Source organism: Panicum virgatum, chromosome 1K (genome assembly GCF_016808335.1).
Source record: "Panicum virgatum strain AP13 chromosome 1K, P.virgatum_v5, whole genome shotgun sequence".
Taxonomy (NCBI): Eukaryota; Viridiplantae; Streptophyta; class Magnoliopsida; order Poales; family Poaceae; genus Panicum; species Panicum virgatum.
In genome coordinates, this window is record NC_053136.1 from 43,216,106 (window position 1) to 43,235,630 (window position 19,525).

General features: G+C 58.3%; 1 protein-coding gene and 1 long non-coding RNA gene across 4 annotated transcripts; both read right to left on the reverse strand.

Annotated features, from left to right (window-relative positions):
* Nucleotides 1-27: 27 nt before the first annotated feature.
* LOC120710137 (alcohol dehydrogenase-like 6) lies at nt 28-19,378 on the reverse strand. Of its 3 annotated transcripts, none has more exons than XM_039995809.1 (10): nt 18,914-19,378; nt 18,665-18,801; nt 2,464-2,510; nt 2,051-2,373; nt 1,829-1,911; nt 1,669-1,744; nt 1,534-1,595; nt 1,139-1,234; nt 845-1,006; nt 33-534 (listed from the first exon to the last, which is right to left on the reverse strand). In XM_039995809.1, exons 1-10 carry the CDS (start codon nt 18,963-18,965, stop codon nt 418-420), a joined length of 1,155 nt encoding a protein of 384 aa, XP_039851743.1. In that variant the 5' UTR covers nt 18,966-19,378; the 3' UTR covers nt 33-417. The 3 variants fall into 3 exon arrangements, with proteins under 3 accessions (XP_039851750.1, XP_039851743.1, XP_039851738.1); XM_039995804.1 differs by having other exon boundaries at nt 18,617-18,801; XM_039995816.1 differs by lacking the exons at nt 18,665-18,801; nt 18,914-19,378 and adding an exon at nt 17,712-18,154 and having other exon boundaries at nt 28-534.
* On the reverse strand, nt 12,560-17,717 carry LOC120710166. The gene is made up of 2 exons (XR_005689836.1): nt 17,638-17,717; nt 12,560-12,918 (listed from the first exon to the last, which is right to left on the reverse strand). It is a non-coding gene; the product is annotated as an uncharacterized LOC120710166 (long non-coding RNA).
* Nucleotides 19,379-19,525: the final 147 nt, after the last annotated feature.

Genomic DNA, 19,525 nt, shown 5'->3' on the forward strand with positions numbered 1-19,525 from the left:
TCTGAGTGTTTCAAAAATCAAGTAATCTGTCATATCAGCAATTAATTTCTCTTCGATTTCATTAACATTCAATCTAACACAATGTTACAGATTTAAGGATCCTTCAAATCTCAAATCATCAAAACAAGCTCAAACAGAGGAACAATAGTGGCTTGATGGCCTATACATGTTACATGAAAACATTACAGCTATTACAGGTTCCATCTCAGTAAGACAGGTTACGTGACAATTTCTGAGAATGAAGATCGTGATTCTCTGGAGAGTGCTGTACTTGGATTTACAACACCAAACTTTACGATAACCAAAAAAAGGCCAAAAAGAGTGAGTTCTGATGTTGCTGTGGTGGATAATTGAGCCACAAAGGTGATCAAAAGGAAAATAGCAGATATGTAGCAGTTGTTCAACCTTGTCAGGCTGTCACTGTGACATGTGAATCACACACCGCAGGCACTTGTTCTCTAGCATCAGTTCGAGTGCACGGTTGATGTCACCAAATGGTATATCATGCGTGACTAGGCCATCAACTTGGATTTCCTGATGGGTGATGAGATATAATAGTCAATACAGGCTTATGTTTCCTAAATCATTTTTCAGCTAAAAGCATCCAACCCATACAAAGATGAAATAAAAAAAGTAAATTATTTTTTCTGGCATTCAGTCCCAGGTGTCACAGCAATGGATAGTTTTCTACTTTTCTTGAATCATTTGTGTGCACAACATGTATATTGTAGATAATTTTTCCACTTGCCTCTCGGCCTCACATCACTCTGAAGAAGTGGCGATATTACTATCATTATTTTTCTCCTTTTGAAACAGTTGTTTCTTGAGAAGTTTTCATAAGTACCTTGTCTGCATACTTATCCACCAATGAAGGTAGGTCAGATTTAGGTCTCCATCCTCCAAACAAAGATCCCTTCAGTGTCCTTCCAGAGAGAAGAAATGCATAATGAGCAGACACCTCTGGTTGTGCTTTTGGTACACCAAGAGTTACAGTTACTCCCCAACCCTGGCAAGTGGGAAATGCATATGAATAGACAGGAATAGAATATGTGAACTGTGATATGTATGCAAACAAATGTGAGAAGAGAAATATAAGTACTGTGATATGTATGCAAAGAAATGTGAGAACGGAAATTACGCCAGAACATGATTGAAGCGCAGTGGAAACTACTCCGGTATCACCTACACATTCAAAGGAGTAATCTGCCCCTCCATCAGTCATCCTTTTGATTACCTTCAAACATGAAAGAACAGTATACTTAAATCATTATTTTGCATAAGCTTCAGCCTAAATGGCACATGATTCGTGAAGCACATCGCTTTTAGATTGTGCATTTGAAAACAGTGTGCTGTCTTGAGTCTGAATGATATTGCCTTGAGGGAATATTTCTACAAGTTATTTTGACTTGATTACATTGGTTGCTCATAGTCTGATTATAACTCAGCATTTTCTTCATGTAAGCAGTCAAGAAGAACGGCATAATCCCAAAAGGAGTGTGATGAGCAGGTGCCCAATTGCGTGCTGTAAAATACCTGCTGAACAGGCTCGCTCATTTCATTGGGGTTAATAAAATCCGTGACGCCAAAAACTTTCCCTGTATCATGAACGAAATAAGTAACATGAGGAGTGCTCATAGGAGAAGTGTATAACTTGACAGTGCAACATACCCTTTTCCTGCTTTTCAGGATTAGTATCGACTCCTATGATCTTGGATGCCCCCCGAAGCTTTGCAGCTTGAGCAACCTAACCCAGTAAACATAGGTCTTGTAACTCCGGTTCTTGATGTATGCTAATGAACTTATAATGTAAGCTTATGTGGATACTCACTGAAAGTCCTACAGTTCCAAGACCGAATATAACTACGCTTGAGCCCTCAGATACATCTGCAACATTCCAAGCAGCGCCAAGTCCTAGAGAACGGAACAATGAGGGGATGATCAGATCAATATGTGAAGCCATTCAAGGTAACTAAGGCACCAATTCCTCCAACCAGAAAAATCAAACACAGCTACTCTCAGATCATCTGGAGTTCTAAGCCTCAGGATTTACCTGCAGACACACCACAGCTAAGCAGGCACACCCTGTCCATTGGCACTGTCAGGCCCACCTTCACAGCACATCCTGAATGAACAACCGTGTACTCGCTGAAGCTTGACACTGCACAGTAACGGTACACAGGTTTCCCCTTGACAGAGAAGCGGGTCTTCTGATCGCTGTGCATGACGCCCTTCCTCTCCAGACCGAGCTTCTGGCACATGTTACTCTTCCCTGAGATGCAGTGCTTGCAGCTCTTGCATTCCCCGATGAAGACAGTCAGCACGTGATCTCCCACTTGGAACTCGGTCACCCCTTCGCCCACACTCTCTACCACTCTAGTGATCAAAGGTGTTCAAATGTCAGTTTCACAAGCATTTCGCAAGGCTCAGCGGTATGGAGGGAGTCAGGGAGATCAGGAGGCGCACCCGGATGCCTCGTGGCCGAAGATTCTGGGGAACAGATCAGGTTGCGCCTGCGTAATGGAATCGAAACAGAAAACAGATGATGAGATTAGAACCTCCACAGTCGCAGAGATCGTTCGTCTGGATCAGGCTCTCAGCAGAGGAGGGAAAATTAGGCAGCGACTTGGGTGCAATCAGCCCATCTGTGCAATCGTGCAAGCGGCTATCGTGGTGCGTCAGATGGCCATCCAACGGTGATACGTTTTTTTTACACATAAACCCTCCCACACACCATTTGAGAGGTAAAACAAATATACGAAAACCCCCGGGAAGATCGATCCCTAATCCCATCTGTTTCTTCGTCTTCTCGGTCTCCAGCCGCCGCCGCTTCCATTCGTTGGTCACCGACGCCGGCCTCCACTCGAGCTGCGCTGCCGCTCGACGGAACTCTTGCCGGCCGCTCTCCACCACTCGGCCGCCGCGCACCACTGCGTACTCCTCGTTGGCCACCACCACGACGCTTCAGGCCGGCGCCCGCCCGCCATTTGCGTCGGAGCACCGCCGCCGCAAGCCAGCAGGGCTGGGGGCGCCGCCACCGCGCCTGCTAAGGATGCAGTCCGCGGCCTTGGCAATGTCGTCGCCCAGCATTGAGTGCTGCTTTGGAGAGCACATTCTTGTAGGACTTAATCTGCAGCTGTCCCTTATCTGTTTAAGTCAAGGCAAGTCTGCAGTTTGCTAGCAAGGCAAGTTTGCAGTTTGCTAGCAGCTTTTGTTGACTTGCAGCCTTTGTTGACTTGTGGCTCTAGGCCACTAATGTTCAGATAATGATAGAAGTTATTAGCACCTTAGAGTAGGTAGCAAATGGTGTATAAATATGAGTGCAATGCAATGAGAAAAGGCAGTTCAGTTTGCCACATTCCAGTCTCTAACTCTCAACCAACGCAGAGAGCTGTGTGTGTGTGTGCAGAGGAGCTCAGCTCTTCTTCTACCTTGGAGTCAAGGAGAGGGAGAGGAAGGTGAGCAGGTTGCTCACCTGGTTATTGTGTTCTAAAGCCAACAAGTGGCATCAGAGCCGTACGGTGTCGTTCTAGCCTAGCGGTTGAACGATGGCTGGCGAAAACTCCCCGGCGTCCAGTGCAGGCGACAAGGGGAAGGATGTCTCGGAGGTTGTGATCAGGACGGTGCGGGAGACGAGCTCGCGGGACTGGCCGCAGCTCACTCGCACCAACTATGGCGAGTGGGTGGTGCTGATGAAGTGGCGGCTCAAGGCGCGCAAGCTCTGGACGGCCGTGGAAGTCGGCACCAAAGAAGAGGATGAAGACGTCCAGGCTATGGACGCACTGCTGTCATCCACGCCACCAGAGTTCCACGAGGCCATCGGCAACAAGAAGACGGCGAAGGAGGCATGGGACATGCTGGCTTCATTTCGAGTTGGCTCGGATCGAGCCAAGAGGGCCAAGGCGCAGCAGCTGCGCAGGGACTTCGACGACCTGAAGTTCCGCCACGGCGAGGCTGTGGAGGACTTTGCGCTCCGACTCCAGTCGTTGGCAAGCCAGTTGGCAACGCTGGGGAAGAAGTTGGAGGAGGAGGACGTCGTCTGCAAGCTGCTCCGCGCGTGCCCGGCCAAGTACAGCCAGATGGCGGTTACAATCGAGGCCACCTTGGACCTGGATCAGGTCTCGCTCGAGGACGTCGTCGGTCGACTTCGCCTGGCCGAAGGGCGTTCTGATGCGCCGCTGGAGCGGAGGCAGGAGAGCGGCAAGTTGCTGCTCACCGAGGAGGAGTGGAACGCGCGCATGAAGCGGCGGACTGGGGAGAACTCCTCAAGCCGCGGCGGGTATGCCGGCGGCAACAAGGCGCGCGGGAATCCGCGCGGGAAGGGGAAAAAGAAGAAGAACTTCGACCTCGATGCCTGCCGCAAGTGCGGCAAGATCGGGCACTGGGCTAAGGAGTGCCCGGAGCGGAAAGAGAAGAAGGAGGAGGCCCACCTAGCTCAAGAAGAGAGCGACGACGACCACGCGCTGTTGATGGCGCAGTACTGCGCGCTGAAGGATGGCGAAGCAGAGGAGGCGGACACGGAGCAGAGGACTGCGCCGCAGCCCGTCAACCTTGACGAGCCACAGGCGCGGGTGCTGCTGGGCGCGATCGGCGACGAGCTGGAGCAGAGGTGGTACCTGGACTCTGGGGCCAGCAACCACATGACGGGGAGCAGGGCCGCCTTCTCTGACCTCGACGAAAGCAAGACCGGGACGGTCAAGTTCGGCGATGGCTCGCGGGTCATCATCCGCGGGCAGGGCACGGTCCTCTTCAGGTGCCGCAACGGCGAGCACCGCGCACTCCAGGACGTGTACTACATTCCCCAGCTGCGCTCAAACATCGTGAGCATGGGGCAGCTGGATGAGCACGGGTCGGAGGTGCTCATCAAGGCCGGAGTACTAAGCATCAGGGACCGGGAACGGCGTCTTCTCGCCAAGGTAACACGTTCCCGTAACCGGCTTTATCTCCTGGATTTGAAGGTGGAGCAGCCGGTGTGTCTCGCGGCGGCGTGCACGGAGGAACCATGGCTGTGGCATGGGAGGTTCGGCCACTTGAGCTTCGAGGCGCTTGGACGCCTAGGCAAGATGGTGACCGGGCTGCCGCAGATCAAGCACGTCGACGAGCTCTGCGACAGCTGCCTGGCCGGGAAGCAGAGGCGTCTGCCGTTCCCAAAGGCGGCCAAGTATCGGGCGCAGGAGGTGCTCCAGCTGGTCCACGGAGACCTGTGCGGGCCCATCACGCCGGCGACGCATGGTGGTCGGAGATACTTCCTCCTGCTTGTGGACGACTGCAGTCGGTTCATGTGGCTGCAGCTCCTGACGAGCAAAGATGAGGCGGCGGAGGCCATCAGGCGCTTCAAGACGCGGGCAGAGGCGGACTCCGGGAAGAGACTGCGCGTCCTCAGAACCGACCGTGGTGGCGAGTTCACGGCGGTGGAATTCGCCAGCTACTGCGCAGGAGAGGGAGTGGCGCGTCAACTGACGGCGCCATATTCGCCACAGCAGAATGGCGTAGTCGAGCGGCGAAATCAAACCATCGTTGGGATGGCATGCTCGATGATGAAGGCGAAGGCGATGCCGGCGGAATTCTGGGGCGAGGCGGTGAGCACAGCGGTGTTCATCTTGAACCGCTCACCGACCAAGGCCCTGAAGGGGATGACGCCGTATCAGGCGTGGTATGGGCGTAAGCCAAACGTCTCGTACCTACGCACGTTCGGCTGCATCGGGCACGTGAAGACCGTCAAACCAGGCCTTGGGAAGCTTGAAGATCGGAGCACCAAGATGGTGTTCCTGGGCTATGAAGATGGGACGAAGGCCTATCGGCTCTACAACCCGGCCCGGGAGAAGGTGGTGGTGTCCCGGGATGTCGTTTTCAACGAGGCGGCGGCATGGAGTTGGAGCACGCCCGCGGCGGGGGAAGCAGAGGGGTCCGGCGGCGGCTTGACGGGCGAATTCATCGTCGAGCAGCTGGTGATCGAGCGCCGGAGTGGCGCAGAAGAGGCAGCGCAGGAGCCAGAAGCGGAGGCGGTGGAGCCTCCAAGTCCTGGCACGGCGGAGGTTCCGCCAAGTCCTGGCGCGGCGAGTTCAGCGTCCCCAGCCTCCCCTGTTTTTCCAGAACAGGGGACCCCGACAGCGGCGGCGGATCCTGAGTTCGCATCCCCCCGTCCTCCTACTCGGAGTTCGTGGATGCCTACCACGACGGAGAGGAGCTCCGATTCAGGCGAGTGGACGACGTCATCGGTGATGCAGAGCTGCCGGGGCTGGCCTCGCGTCTCACCGATCCAGAGCTCATGCTCATGAGCGCGGAGGAGCCGGCCACGTTCGCGGTTGCGGAGCGTGACGCGGACTGGCGGAAGGCCATGATGGAGGAGATGCGGTCAATCGAGGACAACCGCACCTGGGAGCTGGTCGATCCGCCGGCGGGATGCCGGCCGATTGGCCTGAAATGGGTCTACAAGGTAAAGCGGGACGAGCATGGCGCCATTGTCAAGCACAAGGCTCGGCTCGTTGCCCGTGGTTTTGTGCAGCGTGAAGGGATTGATTTCGAGGAGGTGTTCGCACCGGTGGCTCGGATGGAGTCGGTGCGGTTGCTGCTAGCTCTTGCGGCGGCAAAGGACTGGCAGGTCCATCACCTCGACGTCAAATCGGCGTTCTTGAACGGCGACCTGGAGGAGAAGGTCTACGTCAAGCAGGCGCCGGGCTTCGCGGTGCCGGGGGCAGAGCACAAGGTGCTCCGGCTGTGGAAGGCTCTGTATGGGCTGCACCAAGCTCCCAGGGCGTGGAACGCTAAGCTCGACACCACCATGGATGAGCTTGGGTTCGCACGCTGCGCCACCGAGCATGCGCTGTACACACGACGACGGGGGAAGGAAGAGCTCATCGTCGGCGTGTACGTGGACGACTTGATCGTCACCGGAGCTCGGGCGCAGGACATTGAAGAGTTCAAGTGCGAGATGGCGGCTCGTTTCAAGATGAGCGATCTCGGCGCACTCTCCTACTACCTCGGCATCGAGGTAAAGCAGAGGAGGGACTCCATCGCGCTGGGCCAGCGCGCCTATGCGCTCAAGCTGCTGGAGCAGGCCGGGATGACGGGCTGCAAGCCCATGGCAACGCCAATGGAGGAGCGGATCAAGCTGTCAAAGAACAGCACGGCGGCGAGGGTGGACGCAACGCGTTACCGGAGCATCGTCGGCGGGCTGCGGTGGCTGACACATACGCGGCCGGACATCACGTTCGCAGTCGGGTATGTGAGCCGCTTCCTCGAAGACCCGCGGGAGGACCACTGGACAGCGGCCAAGCGGGTGCTGCGCTACGTCCAGGGCTCTCTGGACATGGGCGTCGTCTTCCCCAGGCACGGCAGGCTTCAGCTGACGGCGTTCAGCGATGCGGACATGGCTGGAGATGTGGATGGACGGAAGAGCACCACAGGTGTGCTCGTCTCCCTTGGAACCGCACCGGTGGCTTGGCAGTCACTGAAGCAGAAGGTGGTGGCGCTGTCAACCTGTGAATCGGAGTACATTGCAGCGGCCACCGCGGCGTGCCAAGTCGTGTGGCTGCGCCGGCTGTTGGGTGAGCTCACTGGCGTTGAAGCTCGCCCGCCAGCACTCAAGGTGGACAACCAGCCGGCCATTGCGCTGGCAAAGAACCCCGTCTTTCACGACCGAAGCAAACATATCGATGTGAAGTTCCATTTTCTTCGGGACTGCGTCGATGGGGGGCACCTTGTCATCGAGTTCGTCGACACCGGACGGCAACTCGCTGACATCCTCACCAAGTCGCTCGGGCGTCTTCGGTTCTCGGAATTGAGGAAGATGATCGGCATGAATGAGGTCCAGGGCTAGCAGCAGGATTAGGGGAAGTAATGTAGGACTTAATCTGCAGCTGTCCCTTATCTGTTTAAGTCAAGGCAAGTCTGCAGTTTGCTAGCAAGGCAAGTTTGCAGTTTGCTAGCAGCTTTTGTTGACTTGCAGCCTTTGTTGACTTGTGGCTCTAGGCCACTAATGTTCAGATAATGATAGAAGTTATTAGCACCTTAGAGTAGGTAGCAAATGGTGTATAAATATGAGTGCAATGCAATGAGAAAAGGCAGTTCAGTTTGCCACATTCCAGTCTCTAACTCTCAACCAACGCAGAGAGCTGTGTGTGTGTGTGCAGAGGAGCTCAGCTCTTCTTCTACCTTGGAGTCAAGGAGAGGGAGAGGAAGGTGAGCAGGTTGCTCACCTGGTTATTGTGTTCTAAAGCCAACAAGTGGCATCAGAGCCGTACGGTGTCGTTCTAGCCTAGCGGTTGAACGATGGCTGGCGAAAACTCCCCGGCGTCCAGTGCAGGCGACAAGGGGAAGGATGTCTCGGAGGTTGTGATCAGGACGGTGCGGGAGACGAGCTCGCGGGACTGGCCGCAGCTCACTCGCACCAACTATGGCGAGTGGGTGGTGCTGATGAAGTGGCGGCTCAAGGCGCGCAAGCTCTGGACGGCCGTGGAAGTCGGCACCAAAGAAGAGGATGAAGACGTCCAGGCTATGGACGCACTGCTGTCATCCACGCCACCAGAGTTCCACGAGGCCATCGGCAACAAGAAGACGGCGAAGGAGGCATGGGACATGCTGGCTTCATTTCGAGTTGGCTCGGATCGAGCCAAGAGGGCCAAGGCGCAGCAGCTGCGCAGGGACTTCGACGACCTGAAGTTCCGCCACGGCGAGGCTGTGGAGGACTTTGCGCTCCGACTCCAGTCGTTGGCAAGCCAGTTGGCAACGCTGGGGAAGAAGTTGGAGGAGGAGGACGTCGTCTGCAAGCTGCTCCGCGCGTGCCCGGCCAAGTACAGCCAGATGGCGGTTACAATCGAGGCCACCTTGGACCTGGATCAGGTCTCGCTCGAGGACGTCGTCGGTCGACTTCGCCTGGCCGAAGGGCGTTCTGATGCGCCGCTGGAGCGGAGGCAGGAGAGCGGCAAGTTGCTGCTCACCGAGGAGGAGTGGAACGCGCGCATGAAGCGGCGGACTGGGGAGAACTCCTCAAGCCGCGGCGGGTATGCCGGCGGCAACAAGGCGCGCGGGAATCCGCGCGGGAAGGGGAAAAAGAAGAAGAACTTCGACCTCGATGCCTGCCGCAAGTGCGGCAAGATCGGGCACTGGGCTAAGGAGTGCCCGGAGCGGAAAGAGAAGAAGGAGGAGGCCCACCTAGCTCAAGAAGAGAGCGACGACGACCACGCGCTGTTGATGGCGCAGTACTGCGCGCTGAAGGATGGCGAAGCAGAGGAGGCGGACACGGAGCAGAGGACTGCGCCGCAGCCCGTCAACCTTGACGAGCCACAGGCGCGGGTGCTGCTGGGCGCGATCGGCGACGAGCTGGAGCAGAGGTGGTACCTGGACTCTGGGGCCAGCAACCACATGACGGGGAGCAGGGCCGCCTTCTCTGACCTCGACGAAAGCAAGACCGGGACGGTCAAGTTCGGCGATGGCTCGCGGGTCATCATCCGCGGGCAGGGCACGGTCCTCTTCAGGTGCCGCAACGGCGAGCACCGCGCACTCCAGGACGTGTACTACATTCCCCAGCTGCGCTCAAACATCGTGAGCATGGGGCAGCTGGATGAGCACGGGTCGGAGGTGCTCATCAAGGCCGGAGTACTAAGCATCAGGGACCGGGAACGGCGTCTTCTCGCCAAGGTAACACGTTCCCGTAACCGGCTTTATCTCCTGGATTTGAAGGTGGAGCAGCCGGTGTGTCTCGCGGCGGCGTGCACGGAGGAACCATGGCTGTGGCATGGGAGGTTCGGCCACTTGAGCTTCGAGGCGCTTGGACGCCTAGGCAAGATGGTGACCGGGCTGCCGCAGATCAAGCACGTCGACGAGCTCTGCGACAGCTGCCTGGCCGGGAAGCAGAGGCGTCTGCCGTTCCCAAAGGCGGCCAAGTATCGGGCGCAGGAGGTGCTCCAGCTGGTCCACGGAGACCTGTGCGGGCCCATCACGCCGGCGACGCATGGTGGTCGGAGATACTTCCTCCTGCTTGTGGACGACTGCAGTCGGTTCATGTGGCTGCAGCTCCTGACGAGCAAAGATGAGGCGGCGGAGGCCATCAGGCGCTTCAAGACGCGGGCAGAGGCGGACTCCGGGAAGAGACTGCGCGTCCTCAGAACCGACCGTGGTGGCGAGTTCACGGCGGTGGAATTCGCCAGCTACTGCGCAGGAGAGGGAGTGGCGCGTCAACTGACGGCGCCATATTCGCCACAGCAGAATGGCGTAGTCGAGCGGCGAAATCAAACCATCGTTGGGATGGCACGCTCGATGATGAAGGCGAAGGCGATGCCGGCGGAATTCTGGGGCGAGGCGGTGAGCACAGCGGTGTTCATCTTGAACCGCTCACCGACCAAGGCCCTGAAGGGGATGACGCCGTATCAGGCGTGGTATGGGCGTAAGCCAAACGTCTCGTACCTACGCACGTTCGGCTGCATCGGGCACGTGAAGACCGTCAAACCAGGCCTTGGGAAGCTTGAAGATCGGAGCACCAAGATGGTGTTCCTGGGCTATGAAGATGGGACGAAGGCCTATCGGCTCTACAACCCGGCCCGGGAGAAGGTGGTGGTGTCCCGGGATGTCGTTTTCAACGAGGCGGCGGCATGGAGTTGGAGCACGCCCGCGGCGGGGGAAGCAGAGGGGTCCGGCGGCGGCTTGACGGGCGAATTCATCGTCGAGCAGCTGGTGATCGAGCGCCGGAGTGGCGCAGAAGAGGCAGCGCAGGAGCCAGAAGCGGAGGCGGTGGAGCCTCCAAGTCCTGGCACGGCGGAGGTTCCGCCAAGTCCTGGCGCGGCGAGTTCAGCGTCCCCAGCCTCCCCTGTTTTTCCAGAACAGGGGACCCCGACAGCGGCGGCGGATCCTGAGTTCGCATCCCCCCGTCCTCCTACTCGGAGTTCGTGGATGCCTACCACGACGGAGAGGAGCTCCGATTCAGGCGAGTGGACGACGTCATCGGTGATGCAGAGCTGCCGGGGCTGGCCTCGCGTCTCACCGATCCAGAGCTCATGCTCATGAGCGCGGAGGAGCCGGCCACGTTCGCGGTTGCGGAGCGTGACGCGGACTGGCGGAAGGCCATGATGGAGGAGATGCGGTCAATCGAGGACAACCGCACCTGGGAGCTGGTCGATCCGCCGGCGGGATGCCGGCCGATTGGCCTGAAATGGGTCTACAAGGTAAAGCGGGACGAGCATGGCGCCATTGTCAAGCACAAGGCTCGGCTCGTTGCCCGTGGTTTTGTGCAGCGTGAAGGGATTGATTTCGAGGAGGTGTTCGCACCGGTGGCTCGGATGGAGTCGGTGCGGTTGCTGCTAGCTCTTGCGGCGGCAAAGGACTGGCAGGTCCATCACCTCGACGTCAAATCGGCGTTCTTGAACGGCGACCTGGAGGAGAAGGTCTACGTCAAGCAGGCGCCGGGCTTCGCGGTGCCGGGGGCAGAGCACAAGGTGCTCCGGCTGTGGAAGGCTCTGTATGGGCTGCACCAAGCTCCCAGGGCGTGGAACGCTAAGCTCGACACCACCATGGATGAGCTTGGGTTCGCACGCTGCGCCACCGAGCATGCGCTGTACACACGACGACGGGGGAAGGAAGAGCTCATCGTCGGCGTGTACGTGGACGACTTGATCGTCACCGGAGCTCGGGCGCAGGACATTGAAGAGTTCAAGTGCGAGATGGCGGCTCGTTTCAAGATGAGCGATCTCGGCGCACTCTCCTACTACCTCGGCATCGAGGTAAAGCAGAGGAGGGACTCCATCGCGCTGGGCCAGCGCGCCTATGCGCTCAAGCTGCTGGAGCAGGCCGGGATGACGGGCTGCAAGCCCATGGCAACGCCAATGGAGGAGCGGATCAAGCTGTCAAAGAACAGCACGGCGGCGAGGGTGGACGCAACGCGTTACCGGAGCATCGTCGGCGGGCTGCGGTGGCTGACACATACGCGGCCGGACATCACGTTCGCAGTCGGGTATGTGAGCCGCTTCCTCGAAGACCCGCGGGAGGACCACTGGACAGCGGCCAAGCGGGTGCTGCGCTACGTCCAGGGCTCTCTGGACATGGGCGTCGTCTTCCCCAGGCACGGCAGGCTTCAGCTGACGGCGTTCAGCGATGCGGACATGGCTGGAGATGTGGATGGACGGAAGAGCACCACAGGTGTGCTCGTCTCCCTTGGAACCGCACCGGTGGCTTGGCAGTCACTGAAGCAGAAGGTGGTGGCGCTGTCAACCTGTGAATCGGAGTACATTGCAGCGGCCACCGCGGCGTGCCAAGTCGTGTGGCTGCGCCGGCTGTTGGGTGAGCTCACTGGCGTTGAAGCTCGCCCGCCAGCACTCAAGGTGGACAACCAGCCGGCCATTGCGCTGGCAAAGAACCCCGTCTTTCACGACCGAAGCAAACATATCGATGTGAAGTTCCATTTTCTTCGGGACTGCGTCGATGGGGGGCACCTTGTCATCGAGTTCGTCGACACCGGACGGCAACTCGCTGACATCCTCACCAAGTCGCTCGGGCGTCTTCGGTTCTCGGAATTGAGGAAGATGATCGGCATGAATGAGGTCCAGGGCTAGCAGCAGGATTAGGGGAAGTAATGTAGGACTTAATCTGCAGCTGTCCCTTATCTGTTTAAGTCAAGGCAAGTCTGCAGTTTGCTAGCAAGGCAAGTTTGCAGTTTGCTAGCAGCTTTTGTTGACTTGCAGCCTTTGTTGACTTGTGGCTCTAGGCCACTAATGTTCAGATAATGATAGAAGTTATTAGCACCTTAGAGTAGGTAGCAAATGGTGTATAAATATGAGTGCAATGCAATGAGAAAAGGCAGTTCAGTTTGCCACATTCCAGTCTCTAACTCTCAACCAACGCAGAGAGCTGTGTGTGTGTGTGCAGAGGAGCTCAGCTCTTCTTCTACCTTGGAGTCAAGGAGAGGGAGAGGAAGGTGAGCAGGTTGCTCACCTGGTTATTGTGTTCTAAAGCCAACAAGTGGCATCAGAGCCGTACGGTGTCGTTCTAGCCTAGCGGTTGAACGATGGCTGGCGAAAACTCCCCGGCGTCCAGTGCAGGCGACAAGGGGAAGGATGTCTCGGAGGTTGTGATCAGGACGGTGCGGGAGACGAGCTCGCGGGACTGGCCGCAGCTCACTCGCACCAACTATGGCGAGTGGGTGGTGCTGATGAAGTGGCGGCTCAAGGCGCGCAAGCTCTGGACGGCCGTGGAAGTCGGCACCAAAGAAGAGGATGAAGACGTCCAGGCTATGGACGCACTGCTGTCATCCACGCCACCAGAGTTCCACGAGGCCATCGGCAACAAGAAGACGGCGAAGGAGGCATGGGACATGCTGGCTTCATTTCGAGTTGGCTCGGATCGAGCCAAGAGGGCCAAGGCGCAGCAGCTGCGCAGGGACTTCGACGACCTGAAGTTCCGCCACGGCGAGGCTGTGGAGGACTTTGCGCTCCGACTCCAGTCGTTGGCAAGCCAGTTGGCAACGCTGGGGAAGAAGTTGGAGGAGGAGGACGTCGTCTGCAAGCTGCTCCGCGCGTGCCCGGCCAAGTACAGCCAGATGGCGGTTACAATCGAGGCCACCTTGGACCTGGATCAGGTCTCGCTCGAGGACGTCGTCGGTCGACTTCGCCTGGCCGAAGGGCGTTCTGATGCGCCGCTGGAGCGGAGGCAGGAGAGCGGCAAGTTGCTGCTCACCGAGGAGGAGTGGAACGCGCGCATGAAGCGGCGGACTGGGGAGAACTCCTCAAGCCGCGGCGGGTATGCCGGCGGCAACAAGGCGCGCGGGAATCCGCGCGGGAAGGGGAAAAAGAAGAAGAACTTCGACCTCGATGCCTGCCGCAAGTGCGGCAAGATCGGGCACTGGGCTAAGGAGTGCCCGGAGCGGAAAGAGAAGAAGGAGGAGGCCCACCTAGCTCAAGAAGAGAGCGACGACGACCACGCGCTGTTGATGGCGCAGTACTGCGCGCTGAAGGATGGCGAAGCAGAGGAGGCGGACACGGAGCAGAGGACTGCGCCGCAGCCCGTCAACCTTGACGAGCCACAGGCGCGGGTGCTGCTGGGCGCGATCGGCGACGAGCTGGAGCAGAGGTGGTACCTGGACTCTGGGGCCAGCAACCACATGACGGGGAGCAGGGCCGCCTTCTCTGACCTCGACGAAAGCAAGACCGGGACGGTCAAGTTCGGCGATGGCTCGCGGGTCATCATCCGCGGGCAGGGCACGGTCCTCTTCAGGTGCCGCAACGGCGAGCACCGCGCACTCCAGGACGTGTACTACATTCCCCAGCTGCGCTCAAACATCGTGAGCATGGGGCAGCTGGATGAGCACGGGTCGGAGGTGCTCATCAAGGCCGGAGTACTAAGCATCAGGGACCGGGAACGGCGTCTTCTCGCCAAGGTAACACGTTCCCGTAACCGGCTTTATCTCCTGGATTTGAAGGTGGAGCAGCCGGTGTGTCTCGCGGCGGCGTGCACGGAGGAACCATGGCTGTGGCATGGGAGGTTCGGCCACTTGAGCTTCGAGGCGCTTGGACGCCTAGGCAAGATGGTGACCGGGCTGCCGCAGATCAAGCACGTCGACGAGCTCTGCGACAGCTGCCTGGCCGGGAAGCAGAGGCGTCTGCCGTTCCCAAAGGCGGCCAAGTATCGGGCGCAGGAGGTGCTCCAGCTGGTCCACGGAGACCTGTGCGGGCCCATCACGCCGGCGACGCATGGTGGTCGGAGATACTTCCTCCTGCTTGTGGACGACTGCAGTCGGTTCATGTGGCTGCAGCTCCTGACGAGCAAAGATGAGGCGGCGGAGGCCATCAGGCGCTTCAAGACGCGGGCAGAGGCGGACTCCGGGAAGAGACTGCGCGTCCTCAGAACCGACCGTGGTGGCGAGTTCACGGCGGTGGAATTCGCCAGCTACTGCGCAGGAGAGGGAGTGGCGCGTCAACTGACGGCGCCATATTCGCCACAGCAGAATGGCGTAGTCGAGCGGCGAAATCAAACCATCGTTGGGATGGCACGCTCGATGATGAAGGCGAAGGCGATGCCGGCGGAATTCTGGGGCGAGGCGGTGAGCACAGCGGTGTTCATCTTGAACCGCTCACCGACCAAGGCCCTGAAGGGGATGACGCCGTATCAGGCGTGGTATGGGCGTAAGCCAAACGTCTCGTACCTACGCACGTTCGGCTGCATCGGGCACGTGAAGACCGTCAAACCAGGCCTTGGGAAGCTTGAAGATCGGAGCACCAAGATGGTGTTCCTGGGCTATGAAGATGGGACGAAGGCCTATCGGCTCTACAACCCGGCCCGGGAGAAGGTGGTGGTGTCCCGGGATGTCGTTTTCAACGAGGCGGCGGCATGGAGTTGGAGCACGCCCGCGGCGGGGGAAGCAGAGGGGTCCGGCGGCGGCTTGACGGGCGAATTCATCGTCGAGCAGCTGGTGATCGAGCGCCGGAGTGGCGCAGAAGAGGCAGCGCAGGAGCCAGAAGCGGAGGCGGTGGAGCCTCCAAGTCCTGGCACGGCGGAGGTTCCGCCAAGTCCTGGCGCGGCGAGTTCAGCGTCCCCAGCCTCCCCTGTTTTTCCAGAACAGGGGACCCCGACAGCGGCGGCGGATCCTGAGTTCGCATCCCCCCGTCCTCCTACTCGGAGTTCGTGGATGCCTACCACGACGGAGAGGAGCTCCGATTCAGGCGAGTGGACGACGTCATCGGTGATGCAGAGCTGCCGGGGCTGGCCTCGCGTCTCACCGATCCAGAGCTCATGCTCATGAGCGCGGAGGAGCCGGCCACGTTCGCGGTTGCGGAGCGTGACGCGGACTGGCGGAAGGCCATGATGGAGGAGATGCGGTCAATCGAGGACAACCGCACCTGGGAGCTGGTCGATCCGCCGGCGGGATGCCGGCCGATTGGCCTGAAATGGGTCTACAAGGTAAAGCGGGACGAGCATGGCGCCATTGTCAAGCACAAGGCTCGGCTCGTTGCCCGTGGTTTTGTGCAGCGTGAAGGGATTGATTTCGAGGAGGTGTTCGCACCGGTGGCTCGGATGGAGTCGGTGCGGTTGCTGCTAGCTCTTGCGGCGGCAAAGGACTGGCAGGTCCATCACCTCGACGTCAAATCGGCGTTCTTGAACGGCGACCTGGAGGAGAAGGTCTACGTCAAGCAGGCGCCGGGCTTCGCGGTGCCGGGGGCAGAGCACAAGGTGCTCCGGCTGTGGAAGGCTCTGTATGGGCTGCACCAAGCTCCCAGGGCGTGGAACGCTAAGCTCGACACCACCATGGATGAGCTTGGGTTCGCACGCTGCGCCACCGAGCATGCGCTGTACACACGACGACGGGGGAAGGAAGAGCTCATCGTCGGCGTGTACGTGGACGACTTGATCGTCACCGGAGCTCGGGCGCAGGACATTGAAGAGTTCAAGTGCGAGATGGCGGCTCGTTTCAAGATGAGCGATCTCGGCGCACTCTCCTACTACCTCGGCATCGAGGTAAAGCAGAGGAGGGACTCCATCGCGCTGGGCCAGCGCGCCTATGCGCTCAAGCTGCTGGAGCAGGCCGGGATGACGGGCTGCAAGCCCATGGCAACGCCAATGGAGGAGCGGATCAAGCTGTCAAAGAACAGCACGGCGGCGAGGGTGGACGCAACGCGTTACCGGAGCATCGTCGGCGGGCTGCGGTGGCTGACACATACGCGGCCGGACATCACGTTCGCAGTCGGGTATGTGAGCCGCTTCCTCGAAGACCCGCGGGAGGACCACTGGACAGCGGCCAAGCGGGTGCTGCGCTACGTCCAGGGCTCTCTGGACATGGGCGTCGTCTTCCCCAGGCACGGCAGGCTTCAGCTGACGGCGTTCAGCGATGCGGACATGGCTGGAGATGTGGATGGACGGAAGAGCACCACAGGTGTGCTCGTCTCCCTTGGAACCGCACCGGTGGCTTGGCAGTCACTGAAGCAGAAGGTGGTGGCGCTGTCAACCTGTGAATCGGAGTACATTGCAGCGGCCACCGCGGCGTGCCAAGTCGTGTGGCTGCGCCGGCTGTTGGGTGAGCTCACTGGCGTTGAAGCTCGCCCGCCAGCACTCAAGGTGGACAACCAGCCGGCCATTGCGCTGGCAAAGAACCCCGTCTTTCACGACCGAAGCAAACATATCGATGTGAAGTTCCATTTTCTTCGGGACTGCGTCGATGGGGGGCACCTTGTCATCGAGTTCGTCGACACCGGACGGCAACTCGCTGACATCCTCACCAAGTCGCTCGGGCGTCTTCGGTTCTCGGAATTGAGGAAGATGATCGGCATGGATGAGGTCCAGGGCTAGCAGCAGGATTAGGGGAAGTAATGTAGGACTTAATCTGCAGCTGTCCCTTATCTGTTTAAGTCAAGGCAAGTCTGCAGTTTGCTAGCAAGGCAAGTTTGCAGTTTGCTAGCAGCTTTTGTTGACTTGCAGCCTTTGTTGACTTGTGGCTCTAGGCCACTAATGTTCAGATAATGATAGAAGTTATTAGCACCTTAGAGTAGGTAGCAAATGGTGTATAAATATGAGTGCAATGCAATGAGAAAAGGCAGTTCAGTTTGCCACATTCCAGTCTCTAACTCTCAACCAACGCAGAGAGCTGTGTGTGTGCAGAGGAGCTCAGCTCTTCTTCTACCTTGGAGTCAAGGAGAGGGAGAGGAAGGTGAGCAGGTTGCTCACCTGGTTATTGTGTTCTAAAGCCAACAATTCTCACAAATTGATTTTTATTAGCGACACAAAGTGGATGTACATACTCGAATTTTTCACCCAATTTTATAGTGCCAAACATTGAGTGCTGCTTTGGAGAGCACGACTACCGCAGACATGTCCAACACAATTCGTTGCCAGACGTTGCTGATGCAGTTGCATTGTATGAAAGCATGCAGCCAATCCTCCAAGCTAGCTGCAAGTGGCTTTATTCGGCACTCGCATTTTCCAAACCAGGTACCCATTATCATCAGGAGGATTGCTGGGCGCTATGATCGTCCGGGGCGCCAGAGAGCTCCACCTGACTTACACCTGCATCAAAGACGATAGCTCTGTCGCTGCTGCACTGGTTAGCCTGGGGCATAACAAAGTCCCTTTGGCATCGGCAGTGTCACAACGAAAGAATAATCTTGCCAAGACCTGAGGCACCTGGAGGCGATGCTGGGCGACGACCTTGCCAAGGCCGCGGACTGCATCCTTAGCAGGCGCGGTGGCGGCGCCCCCAGCCCTGCTGGCTTACGGCGGCGGTGCTCCGACGCAAATGGCGGGCGGGCGCCGGCCTGTAGCGTCGTGGTGGTGGCCAACGAGGAGTACGCAGTGGTGCGCGGCGGCCGAGTGGTGGAGAGCGGGGGCGTCCGAGTGGTGGAGAGCGGCCGGCAAGAGTTCCGTCGAGCGGCAGCGCAGCTCGAGTAGAGGCCGGCGTCGGTGACCAACGAAGGGAAGAGGCGGCGGCTGGAGACCGAGAAGACGAAGAAACAGATGGGATTAGGGATCGATCTTCTCGGGGGGTTTTCGTATATTTGATTTACCTCTCAAATGGTGTGGTGGGAGGGTTTATGTGTAAAAAAGACGTATCACCGTTGGATGACCATCTGACGCACCACGATAGCCGCTTACACAATTGCACAGATGGGCTGATTGCACCCAAGTCGCTGCCGGAAAATTAGGAGACCTGACATTTCAGTCCACCAGCAAAGAGCAACAAAAAGAAGCTGCGTACCTTGGACTGCCACGCGGTGACGTCGCTGCGGCAGACGGAGGTGGAGACGACCTTGACGCGGATCTCCAGGGGCCCCGGCGGGGCCACCTCCACCTCCTCCATCACCAGCGGCTGCCCCGGCCCCCACGCCACCGCCGCTGCGCGCAAGCCACCCAATTATACGCGGCGCTACAAGTAGCCGGTATACAGAGCAAGGGCAATTGGGCCAAAACAAGTCCCCGCGAGAAACCGGGCTGGGTGGGTTCGTACCTCGGCAGGTGATGGCGGCCGGAGGCGACGAAGATGCAGCTTCAGCGGCCATTCCGGCAGATCCTCGGCGGGGCGGGGAGCGGCTCCTCTCCTGAGTCCTGAGCGAGGTTGGTAAGCAGACGGCGGGAGAGGAGTCAGAAGTCGGAACACTCGCTTGCCGCTTGGGCCTCCGTTTTAACTCCCCCCATTCGTATCATTGGGATGGTAGCGCCCGCTCGGGAGAAGGGTTAGGTAGCAGAATTGCCCCTACCTACCACTGTTGGCACCCGCCAACGCTGCAAAAAGAAACCTGGATACCTGATTACAAGAACAGATGTTGATGCCTTTTCAGAAGCAGGGGCAGAGCGCGCGAACAAGAGATTACAGTATTTCACTGGATCAGTGACTACTCCCTCATCCCTCTGTTCTCCTATACACGAACGCGCATGGCAAAATTAAATAGCTTGTCGTAAGCGTCATCGGTTTTAAAACAGCACTTCTGTCGCTTCAGTGCCAATTGGGACGTGTCAGTTCTGTATAGAACAGTGCTTCACTTCAGTGCCAATGGAGGCGCATTTGTTCCTTACCGGGTCTAGATGCCATCATGCCACCACCTTTCCAACAGGGCAGAAG